Consider the following 13488-nt stretch of genomic DNA (forward strand, 5'->3'; position numbering starts at 1 on the left):
ATAAATTTCAACAAGGTATCCTATAGACCCAGATTTATTGGCCAACTGTCTTGCATTTAGCTAATAGGCAGACATCCAAGTGAGCAATCTCAGGCCCAATTGGGTCTCTTGTTTACTAATTTACTCTTCTGCAGTATACTTACCGTGTTTTAAGTTTCATTTAATGATAAGGATAAGATTAAAAATCTTAAATAATTGCAGGAAAGAGAAGTTCACATGCATGTATTTGATGTCCCTTTATTTGGGGTCAATTCAAAACTAATAAAGTTGCTGGAAGGTGAAGTTTCATCAACATGCAATGTTTCCCTTAATTAGGGGTGGATTCAAAACCTTAATAAAGCTTCAGGAAAGTTTCATGTATATGCATGACCTAATTTTGGTGCAGACTCAAAAGTAAGTGCTGGAGTATTTAAAGTAGGTCATTTTTATTAGTGGTGTTAAGTACTTCAGAAGATGAATTCAACATGATTTATAAACCTTGAAATATTTTTAAATTGGAAGGGTTGTCTTAAAATTTGTTAAATATTTTTTTGAAAGTTGAGTTCACAAACTTTTGAAAAACTCCTTGAATTTATATGTGTGGATACAAAACATTTACATTGAATAAAATATGTATCACTTTTTAAATTCGTAACTTTTGTGATTTATGTGTTTTGCAAAATGGGATAAAATTGATGGATGAAATGATGCACCAAATGGAGCAGCATCCCTCTGTTGTAGTTGTGCCCTAATTAGCAGTATACCAGAGTTCTGGGCAAGTTTGTATGAACTTCAACCAAGTTTAGCACAGGGCTTAATGATGGTCAGTAGTTTGGAGTGTGTGTGGTTTGGATTTTTAATGTAGCTTTAAAAAAAATCAGTCATATTGTTATGTCTGAAGTGTGGCAGTTTATAGTAATGTCTAGCACTGGGGCATCATGCTGAAGACATGTAGAATAATGTTCCACCCAGTCACATTATCCTGACACCAGGCTGACCAGTCCTAACACTAACCTCTAAATGCTGAGTGCCAAGTAAGGCAGCTGCTAGTTTGAAACCATGACCTCGCACATCCAATTTTTTTTAATATTCATTTACAATATAATTATTTTAATTAGGACTGATTTCAATCAATTTACACCAAAGTGATTCGTGAGAACAGATTCCACTGCAAGCTTTATCATGCCTTAGAAAGGTACTATTAAAACACCACTCTGCCTGGCATCTCACTGCAAAATCTTTAAGCATACTGAGTCAACCAAGCTTCATTTGAACAAAGTAACTGATGTAGAAGTTACAGTGAATTTATTTCATGGATGAAACATTTTTTCAGTTTTGAAAGGGTGGGTAGCTGGATCCACTTATCAGAAAAGGGTCCTACTGCTGCCACATAAGAATCTTAATCAAGTCACTGAATTCAAGGTTTGCAGCAACCAAAAAATCCATCAAAACTGGTCCTCACAAGAAACTGAATTTACAGTATGTGAATTAAGACTGAAAAGTGACACCAGTGTCTTGCAACTTGCTAATTGCAGATTAGTTTTATGTTACGATGTCATTTCACTCGTGTGGTATTAAAGCCATTTTCAAAGCATAAGTTGTGAAATAGAAACTGAGAGACAAAGGAAACAAAAGTTGTGAGGGATAGAAAGAAAGGAAAATTTGCATTTTCAAACAAACTATTAAAGGAAAAGATATTCTAAGCATTCTATTCTGGCAAAGATGGAAACGGCACCAAATCACTCATTTTTAAAAATAGTTTATTATTATTATATCATATATTATTATATTATCTGTTTAATTATATTTAAGTATCATCTTGAATTAAATCTAACATTGTTACCTTACAAGGCAAAACCTTGCTATAATGCATGATTTCACATAATTTTCATCATTTAAACATGATTTGCTAATGAATATTCAAAGCTATAACCTGACATTGAAATTCAGAGATATTCAACTTGTTCCCTTCCAAGAGTGAAGAAGAACAGTAGTACATAGCATGTATACAGTATGGCAGAGCACAGATTAACCCAGTCCTGCCAAGCCTTATGATTTTGCCACAAGTCTTAAAGAAATGACCCTTAAATATGGATTTGTGGAATAAAAGCACAAATTACAGAAATGTGATTGTTTGTAGTACACTATGGATACTGGATTGTCCATGTTTGATCTGGATCTGGGGTTCATATCAGATTCAGTGAAGTTAGGAAGGTAAACTGCATGTATTTTGTGATGCAAAATGTCTGCATGATGAAGCTGTTTGTTGTTTTTATTTTTAGTAAGTTGTGTCCAACAATAGATACATTTTCAGGATGAACGGGACAACAAACCTCTTAAAAAGTTTCAATAGTACAGAAGAATACAAGGAAAAACTGATTACGGGGGGAAAAGCAGGAAGTGCAGTAATTAATTTCAGTGGATATGAATTGAGATGAGTATGTGTCATGACTGGAAAGATGACTGCTGTTGCCACGGCCCACATGAAATTAATTTTTTTTAAAGGATTGTTGAGAGATAACAAAAGACCATTAAGCTCCATAAGGTTTGGAACTGCAGTTTGTGAAACTACTGGAGGTAATTAAGTTTTACAACTTTTAGTTCAACATAGTAGTGACTGTCACTGCATCAGTCTTGAATCACACTTCTGGACTTTGAGCTTTACAAAAGCAGTACATGATCTTTTGTTACACTTTACAGAAAACTGTTTTAACTTGGACAAAAACAAACTGCCTCACTGAGTAAGTCTTAATAGGGTTGGCTTTAATTTTGTGGGACATAAATAGACTGCCTCACTGAGAAAGTCTTAATAGGATTGGCTTTAATTTTGTGGGACAAAAATAGACTGCCTCACTGAGAAAGTCTTAACAGGATTGGCAGGGCTTTTGAACTAATAATAGAAGTGGAATATTTGTTGACATCACCTTGACCAGAACCTATACAGGGGCAGATCCAGAAGTGGGATGGGGGAGCAGAGCTGGTGCACACTTGCCTTACCTTAAAACCTCCTATAATGAGCACAACTGTAATATTCTTTTACAGTTAGATGGTTAAAATTATGCCCTGGAAATGCTTGAAATGCAGAAGCTTCCAGGGATTCCACTCTACAGACTCAATGCCTACTTATTTGTGTCCCCCACACACAGAAAATTCTTGATCTGCCACTGCTAAATGTATCTGGTTTACTATTTCAAACATAAGCATTTCAGCTACATTAAAATGGAAATGAGATCCATGGATACTTGAGCAACAATTAGTATAGATTAACTGAGCAGCCCCATTTTTTGTCAATTTGTTCTATTTACATAGTTCCTGTAACTGAAGAAACATGGCTTAGGTCAATGAATAGCATTATTATTTTTATCTTGTAACAGTATCAGATCAGTTTAAGAAAGGTAGACACAATGACCCATGGAATTTAGTTAAAACCTTAACAAAATTATGTCACCTAATTTTCATCTCTATATCATAATAAATGTACATCTTCACAAATATATGGCAAGAATATATCTTTAAGGCTATAATGTTAAAGAAAAAACATTTATTCTTACAGTCTTGACACTAATAATGTATGAATAACAAGTGTAATGTTAAGAAGAATAATAATAATAACTCTTACTATTGTCCTCAACTACAAACATTAAATACAATCCAACAGAGGTATGTAAAAATATGTTAATATATTAACAGATCAGATCTGGGATATAAAAATGCATAGGTCAATTTTGAAAGATGAGCATTCATTCTGTATGTAAATTTTACTTTTTCTATAAAATTCAGATCAATCATTCCGATATATTTGTTTTAAAAACCCTTGAATGGCAAATCTTTGATGCAGTTTTAACTCTTCCCTTTTGCTATATACTGGGGACCAGCTCTTTGTGACCATTCAAGCCAGGAGCCCTGAAAAATATAAAAATGTCAGAAAAAAAAGCAAAGATAATTTTTGTGTGGAAGATTGCCAAATTTACTAGTGTATGATATGTACTCAAATGTAGCAGTATGACATTCACTCAAATTTACAAGTGTTTTTGATGTGGAGTGAAATCTACCAGTGTATGATGTACATTCAAATGTACCAATGTTTGATGTGTATCAAACAATTTACCAGTGTATGATGTACACTCAAAACATTTACCAGTGTATAAAGTGCACTCAGCTGCAAACCATGCAAACCCAGATCTGTCACATAATGCAGCAGCATGTTTGGGTCTAGTCGATGTATTTGTCTTTTCAAATGAGCAGTATCAAACCCATTTGGTAGATCTTGCCCAAATATCATGGAACTCTTGAGCTTGATATTTTTAATCAACCAATCATACGAAACTTTGCTTTGGTAACACCTTTCTCAATTGGTTTATAATAAAGCTCATGCTCAAACATACGAAATTTAGATCGGGGTCTCTGATGTTTTCAGTCTGATGTAGGCTATTCTAAAGTCTTGTTCAACCGACTCTTGCATGACTGCATGAGCTTGAAGTGGTATATTCTAATGCAGTCTTGATCAACCAGACTCTTCCATTACTCTGTATGACCTTGAAGTGGTCTATTCTAAAGTAGTCTTATTCAAACAGACTCTTGCTTGACTCTGTATGAACTTGAAGTGGTCTATTCTAACCCAGTCTTGTTCAACCAGACTCTTGCATGACTGTGTGAGCTTGAAGTGGTCTGTTATAAAGTAGTCTTGTTCAAACTTGACCCTTGCTTGACTCTGTATGAGCTTGGAATAGTTTATTCTGAAGTATTCGTTTTCAACCAGACTCTTGCTTGACTTTGTATGAGCTTGAAGTGGTCTATTCTAAAGCAATCTTGTTCAAACTTGACCCTAGCCTGACTCAATATGAGCCTTGAAGGGGCGCTCACCAGTTATTATGTACTTTTGAGAGAGTGATCTATGTAAGGTGAAATTGTTTGTATTTAAAACATGCACAAATTGAGAATGTTGGCATACCTCTATGCTACATTAATGTAATGTGGATGATATTTCTTTGGATATTGTACTTTTGGAAACCGTACATGATCTGAGCACACTGCTAACTAAAATGACTGCTCCTTTGTGCTAAAAAATCAGCCTGAATTAGTCATAAGTACACTATCTATAGCAGCTATTAAAATAGGGAAAATTAATTTTGCCAGACTAGACAATTCAAGCTTCTGAAAGTGCAATGAATGAATTACCAAATAGATAAATTGTAAAAAAAAAGTGATTGCCTATTTTTTATACAATTTACCTCTTAAGTTCATCCTGCTAAATTACAAACATACTTACAATGCTAGAGCAGTTATGGATCCATCAATCATACACCAAAATAAAGGGAATTAAAGGTCCTTTGAATTAAGCCTAAGATATACAAGGTCTTTTTTAAATAACCAGTGAGGAAGGCCGGGGAAATTCTTTTTCTTATAAATTCTAACCCTATGCAAAATGCGAAACTAGAGCGCCACCTGAGTGGTTTATTCGTTTTCAACCTGACTCTTGCTTGACTCTGTATGAGCTTGAAGTGGTTTATTTTTTAAGTAGTCTTGTTCAACCAGACTCTTGCTTGACTCTGTATGAGCTTTGCTATGTGAGGGTCTTATAAAATGTTTAATTGATTTGTGTTGTCCATAGAGGTTGCTTCAGTAAAACTTCACAGAAGCTGAAACTTCAAAAATGACTCTTCCAGACTCAGCTTATCCTGGCATATTTTCTGCAGTCATTCAGAGAAAAAAAATATGGAAAACTTGAGAGGATACAATTTTCACATATCTTCTTGATGCACATGTGACTTGATCAGTCAGTAAAAATGTCCACATGTACAATGTCAATTTATCATCACAATTACATAAGACATCATCTCATCAGCCTATAAAATTACTTTTCCAAATTTTGGGAAAGCCTCATTCTATTGCTACATGAAAAAGTGATGTAGCCGCATGACAGTCTGGATGAATAACCCTTAGGTAGACATGGCAATAGTCAATAAGATACAAGTCACCTCTTTAATTGGCATTCACTAAAGTGTGACCACCATTTGGCATTAGGGACATTTTCACTCATCACAATGTCATCAAATTGTTATTTACAGTCCACTGAGAATGTTGTTTGAAAATAAAATTTAACAAAATATGTGACTTATTAAAATTAGAGAATTTCATAATCTTGATTCAAATTTCCATGTACTAACCACCATTTTCGTACAAAAATATCTGCTGCACCAGAAGTGAGAGCACAAGTTACTGAGGGTCCTAAAACAACTAATTAAAAGATCAAAATCAATGGAATGAAGTGAAAGTAGTGGCAGGTTACTTTTGTCACACAAACCCGTCAAATCAACATTTTGAGCGAAAGTTGCTACCAAGAGTGAAAATAGGATACATTCAATGAATAGACTGACATTGCAATTTTAAGGCAAAATGAGTTCCTGCAATACATCCATGCTGCATGGAAAGAAAGCTGTTACATATACATTGATGCATTTTGGAAATGAAAAACAGTCAGAGATAGAAGTGGAGGAGACGGACAGGCTGGCATAAGGGTGTGTGTGACCCCATAACTCACGCTGAGTGTTTTGGCCAGTGAACGGTAGATGCAAAGTACAGGAAGGGTGTGTGTGACCCCATAGACCTCATGAAGCGTTTTGATCAGCGAAGGGTTTATTGTAAGTGTTGGAGTGAGAATCTTAATAAGGGCTTCACTATGGAAGTATGGAAGTGAGCATCTTCATAAGGGCTTCACAGAGCATCCTGGCCAGTGGAGGAGATTTGAAATATGAGCAGGAAAGCAAAGATATAGTGTTGAATTTTGGAACAGTGAATAGTGTTCATTTGTGGCCATGTTTAACTATTATTTTTTTTAGAATATGTAAATATATATATTGTTGACTTATGGATGATAAATTGTAAAGTCGTGGAGTCAAACTGTGGAGTGATATTTGAACCAGGATACAAGTGGGAAAATTTACTTTGGTGAGTTCCTAATGTTGAGAATCTTAATAAGGGCTTCACTATGGAAGTGTGGAAGTGAGCATCTTCATAAGGGCTTCACAGAGCATCCTGGCCAGTGGAGGGAGACAACTGTTCGTGACAATTAAAAGAGAGCTGAATAACAGGACTTGAATCGGTTTCTATTAATCTTATTTCATTTAACATTTTATTATCATCATGGGAGGTAGTTTTAGTATGAGTGTTTGCATTATTAGTGTATATGTCAATAAATGTAATATAAAAAGTGTTCTTTGAGTGATTATCACCTGTCCCAAACATTCATCTCCCCTATCTTAAGTATTTTGACTATGTGTAGGGGAGTTCGTGACAACGTTGTTGTGTATTGTGTCACTGCTTTTTGTGTTGAATTAGACACATTCTAGTTTTATTCTTTCAAAATTAATTTCCTTTTTGAAAAGATCAACATTCATTTAGAGAAACAGTTGTGTTGAAACTTGTGTTGTTTTCATCTGGTTAATTAAACCTGCTTACAAAAACATGTCCAGACAGCAAATTAGAAAAGGTTCTTAATTATAAGTAGTTAATCATCTCTTTAATATTAAAATAGCAAGTAAAGTACATGTTACATGTCATACTACCTTGACCAGAAATTGAGACTTAAAGACATTTGCTATTTACAAGATTTAACATTTTCAAAATACTGTAACATAATGTTGCTTTATTAAAATTAAAATATAAAAGCTATGCCACCATCTTCAACTTTACAGAAGAAAATACATGTGAATGTTTTTCTTTAGTCAAACTCAAAAGTTCCTTGATTTATAGCATTACCAGCAACCATCTAAGTTTAATTCCACAACACTTCCAAACAAATTTCCACATTCTACAAGCAGGTTTATAAAAGCCCAGATAATTACTAAATATATTATACTAATCAAATTCAAAATTGACTCCTACACTTTACTTCTGCTTTTTGGACAAAAAGGACACATCTGACATATTTACTATATAAACTCTGACATCTGCAAACTGCACAGACCTGGACCTGCCATCAAGGTAATGGCAGATCTGGGTCTGTGCAGTTTGTCAGGCCTAATAAACAGAACAAACACAGACCATGATATGTTAGTGTATTATGCAACAGCAGATCAGAGTCTCTGTTTGCAGTTGGATCCAATGTATAGACAAATATATGTTACTCTGATTATTCTACTTACATAATAAAGAGGTACTATTTCTTTTCCAAGGATGTGTGCTGCTGCAGCTATGCCACATGCTGTCATACCAGTTCGACACTGAGCCACTACTGGTTTCCCTAGGTCAATTCCAGCTGCATCAAATACTGAAATAAGAAAGAAAGCAATCACATGTAAATAATGATAATTAAGTAGGTAATAAAAGTGACACAAGTCAGCAGGATCTGTAATGAATTATATACAGTTCAATGGTTTTTAGGGTATCAGTTTTCACGTTTTTTTTCTTCTTCAATATTTAAATTCATGGAATATGAAAGACATTCTATTACAATGAAAGAAAGATCATTCTTATTTTCTTTTCCTTAATATTTGTTATGTATATTTAATTTGCATTGTTTGTCAGTTATTTTTTTATTATTTCATTATATGCAACTGTAACTTAACCTTGTCCAAAATCAAGTTTTTTTTCTACTTGACCTGAATTATTGATTTTATTCTGTAAACAACTAATAGATAACTAAAATATTGTGTGTATCGGTTTAATATCAGGATCATTATGAACAGAAGTAAATATGTTTATCTGGGTCAGTGTCTAGGTTATTGGAATTCCCATACAGTTTATCTGGTGTACCTGATATTGTCCAGGTTATATATTATAATTTTAGTTGGCAGATGATGTGGTCTCTCAAGACAGGTTTTACTTTATTAAGTATAAATGAAATCTATCAGTAACTGCAGTCAAATTACTGTCATGTACTGTTACCCAGCTGACGTAAAAAATGTCAGTTTTTGCCAGATTTATTAAAGCTACAGTGATTTTTGACAATCATAATATATACAAAGTATGATAGAAATCCACAAATAGCTGCAACTAGTGTTTAAAAGATTCTCATAGACTGAATTCTGCTAGTACCCAAGTTTAAAAAGAGATAACTCCACAAATTATTGAATACAATAACTGGCCAATCGGCATATTCTTTAATATTTTACAGCTGCCTGTCTATTGATAACTGAGACTAGTTGTGTTCTAAAGATAACTGAGGCTAGTTGTGTTCTATAGATAACTGAGGCTAGCTGTGTTCTATTGATAACTGAGGCTAGCTGTGTTCTATAGATAACTGAGGCTAGCTGTGTTCTACAGATAACTGAAGCTAGCAGTGTTCTACAGATAACTGAGGCTAGCGGTGTTCTACAGATAACTGAGGCTAGCTGTGTTCTATTGATAACCAAGGCTAGTTGTGTTCTATAGATAACTGAGGCTAGCTGTGTTCTATTGATAACCAAGGCTAGTTGTGTTCTATTGATAACTGAGGCTAGCTGTGTTCTATAGATAACTGAGGCTAGCTGTGTTCTATTGATAAATGAGGCTAGCTGTGTTCTATAGATAACTGAGGCTAGCGGTGTTCTACAGATAACTGAGGCTAGCTGTGTTCTATTGATAACCAAGGCTAGTTGTGTTCTATTGATAACTGAGGCTAGCTGTGTTCTATAGATAACTGAGGCTAGCTGTGTTCTATAGATAACTGGAAGACATGTAATGTTCACAAAGCTGATACACTAATTTCAACTGGAAGTTAATAATGGCAAAAATTCTAACAAAACACGTAAGTAGAGTGTTTTGTTAATATGCTATCATCAGACACTGACCATGATATACACCAAGTTTCACAGTAATCCTTACAATACTGTAAGACATGCTTTATTCCTATGATTCTGTTATATACACGATTAAAACTCAAGTTAAAATGGACAATAACTTGCACAAAAATAAGGGAAGCAATGAACTGCAGATATGCTGATTTTACAGTAATCCTTTAAAAACAACAAGATCAGTTGTGTTAACAAGATTTTGTAATACACTACAAGACCAGTTATGCTCACAAGATTTCATCATACACTGCATCCAGATGCAAGCTGATGAGAGCAATACTTCAAACAAAAATCATGTCAGTACAGTGATATGTTACTACATCTCCTGATGACGGCCATAATATGCAAATACAAATGCTAAATACTCCCAACTCAGTGTAAAACAAAATTCATGTGGAACCAATATTTTCACTTTTAAGTAGGTTTACAAAATGGCTGCTTCAGGCTGTTTGATACAAAACAGTTTAAACAAGTCTATTATTTTCATCAAAGATAAATTCATCATAAATTATATTATAATACTTGCATGTTTTAAGATCATGTTCCGATTTCATGGTACCATCATCATTAAAAAGAGACTGAAAGGGAATATTCTTGGCATCTGGTATATGCCCTCCTTCCTCAACTGAAAAATTGAAGCATGTACATACTAAATTCATATATTTTGTGAAATCAGATCTGTACATTTTATGATCACATTAGTACATATAATTAAAGTTTATATAAATTATACAGTATTTTAAGAAAAATAAAGTAACCAATCAAATCAAGATAACCAGCAAAGTGGTCCCCAACTTCACTAGCCAAGATTTCTTTTGAGCTTACCACCTTCACGTCAACCCTTTGCATACAAAGAGGAAATACATGTGTATCTACACATTAAGTTTGACTGGTCAAGTTATTTGTTATACCTAATCAAAAAGCTTCTCCTGTTTTTGCTTTGGTTCTAAATAACACAGTGGGTGACTATCAAAACGAATGGTGACTTATGAATACATGTATATTCTAAAGTTATCTACTGTATTAGTCACAACTGATGTACCTCCCTCATAAATAAATGGTGATGAGGGGGAACAAAAAATGGCGAATGGGTTATTATTACTATGAAACTCTGAACTCATTACCTTACAAAATGCATTAAAAAATTTTTTTTTAAATCATGTGAAAATAATACAAAGTCACATAAAACACAATCATCATATACTCACACTTACTGCTGAAACGGTTTGTGATTACAATAGAAAAACAGTACTCAACATTTAAATAACTCCTTAAGCTTGTAGTCTACAGATGCATCCCAAACCTCATGATTCCAGATATAACTATCTATGATGGGTGCAAAAAGCCTCATGAGCTAAATGCAAGAATAACCACAATTTAACCTAGATTAGTGATCTTCTTTTGTTGTAAAGGTGTGGCCCTAATAGAAATCCATACAGCATCTAGATTGATGATTCAAGCATGCACAGATCCTAAGAAAGTTAACTTAACAAAATTTTACCAATTTCAGTGAAATGTGTTATAATGCAACTTCTGAGAGACAAAGCTAAACAACATTTTTTTACCAGTGTCAGTAAAGTGTGGTCATAATACAACATTTCTCCTCTACTTCACAAAGGCAAGGTAAAAACTAAGATATACATTGTAAATATAATACTCTGGATAACATAGCTTATATTTGAAAGAAAATAAACTCCTGATTTTCTCAAGTTTGTCCAGGTATTCTTGTGTCAATGCTGGATAAAAGTTTATATATTTTTCAATTATTTTGAACTAGTGAGAGCTTTTACTGTTTATACCAGTAATGGCATTTTTAACTGGTCATGACCTCTGTTCTTTTTTTGAGCTTTTAGTATTTTTATTCTTGTTCAGACATATTCCCTCTGCCCTGACTATCTTAGTATCTATTGTCTTTTTGCAGCATTACAGGAAATGTTTTCTGTACATTGCACGAAAACATAAAATACCGCAATACAAAAATTCCTCCATAAATTTACAAAGGACACAACTGTGTACAACTTGTCAGAAACAGAAAATAAATAAATCTTTAACCTTTTCACAAAGTCAAAATTCACTAAAGCTTGAAACTGACAAGTGAAAAACAAGCAACTGTCATGCTCTTTATAGCAATGCAAATCATTTGTAGCATCTATTTTCATAGAGAAATTACTGCTGTTTTCAACTACATATACGAAAGATTTATTCAAGAATTTTATAGGGTTAGACAAACAAAATTGTTCTCAACTTCATCTTGTAAATGAGAATTCTTTATACAAAGAATATGTGCACCTGTAATCTATGTAAAAATTGTTGGCCTTGAAAATAAATGTATGCCATCAGATTTGGTAAAATATGGGGTCAGTGTTTTAACAATTCCAATTTACTGTTAATCTGTCAAGTAGTACTGTGCCTGATTAACTGCTATATAGACAACTGAAATGTTTTTGTAGAAACAAATTTTTTGTGTGATGCAGAACTAATGTTATTGTGCAGAACACATTTTTCTTCATTCAATCACAGTAACCTTGATCACCTTCAATCCTCTCCAGGCCATCCCCTTGGTGTTCAAAACCACCACAACATAAGTCCACAACACCTCAATCAAAGGCTTCCAAGTATCTAGCCAGGCGACAAACCACTCAGGAAGCAGCCAAGGATCCCACTCTGGAGGCCATGCCTGACCAAGCAGCCCCTGAGGAGTCAGCCAAGCTGTGAAAGTCTGCCAACTGCCAAGCCAGGTATCAAGCCACACCAAAGACAGCCAAGGAACCCACCCAAGAAGCTATACTGCCCCCAACCACAACAGGTGACAAATTCTCATATCCATCAAGCCACAACTGCTTGTTGTAAAGGAGCATCCATCCAGAAAAGCCACTGCCAGCATCATGGATGTGGACCGCATAGCCATAATTCCTGTGTGTTATACTTCCCTTCAAAGCCGACACTTCATTGCTCCTCAAGGTCATGACCCCTGGCATTATCAACAAACTTAAACAGGAGATTAACAATAAGGGTGTCAAATTTAACCTCATTCTTTAGGTGATCTTGAAAAGCCAATGACTGACCAGAACACCAATATTGCTAACACGGTTTAAATGCATAGCAACCAAGCCGTGGCAGCACTAGAGGCCAATGACCTTGAGAGCCTGATCAGGACAGCTATTGCCAACATCAAGTATGACCTTGATAAATTCACAAATAAGGGGTGTGGGTGGCAAGTGGTGAGGTCAATGGCACTGCTGATATTGTAGTACCATCCCATTTCATGGTAACTACGACATCCATACACCACCCAGCAATACTATGCAGGCTATTATAAACAAACAAATTGATGGCAACCACTACGTTGAATGAACCTTACTTTCCACTCTCCATGATGATGATGACAATGCCTATCGGGTTAACAAATCGGTATACCTGGTATAAGTGCGAGCAATGATTCAATAAACTTGCGCTAACAAAAAAGGTCTTCAACATAACAAGGTTTTTTAGCCTTGGCCACACAATCACCATCAACATCTTTGGCTGGCATGGGCGATCTAACCGTCTGCATCACAAAATACTGGATATAAACTTAAATCTGCTGCTAATTTTTGACAGAGAGAAGCAGCATTATGTATAGATTGAGGATATTTCTCCCGATGGTGTTCAGAAACAACAAACGTGAGTTTCACCATCATGTTTGCTGTAGATGCCTCCATACCCTTTGCAGTATGGAGGGTTAGGGACTGATGCC

The 13488-nt window shown here is 34.8% G+C and overlaps 1 protein-coding gene across 6 annotated transcripts in view; it reads right to left on the reverse strand.

Moving 5' to 3' along the window:
• Positions 1 to 1722: 1722 nt before the first annotated feature.
• LOC149805147 (thiosulfate sulfurtransferase-like) overlaps positions 1723 to 13488 on the reverse strand; it is a 35384-nt gene continuing 23618 nt past the window's right edge. For all 6 annotated transcript variants that reach the window (XM_089947837.1, XM_089947876.1, XM_089947860.1 and 3 more), the window contains exons 6-8: positions 10279 to 10377; positions 8124 to 8248; positions 1723 to 3882 (exon numbers count right to left, since the gene is read on the reverse strand). In XM_089947837.1, the coding sequence (XP_089803963.1) occupies positions 3820 to 3882; positions 8124 to 8248; positions 10279 to 10377 (287 nt within the window). In that variant the 3' untranslated portion in view covers positions 1723 to 3819. The remainder of the gene's footprint in view (positions 3883 to 8123; positions 8249 to 10278; positions 10378 to 13488) is intronic.

Source organism: Sinohyriopsis cumingii, chromosome 2 (assembly GCF_028554795.1).
Source record: "Sinohyriopsis cumingii isolate HCF-2022 chromosome 2, ASM2855479v2, whole genome shotgun sequence".
Classification (NCBI taxonomy): Eukaryota; Metazoa; Mollusca; class Bivalvia; order Unionida; family Unionidae; genus Sinohyriopsis; species Sinohyriopsis cumingii.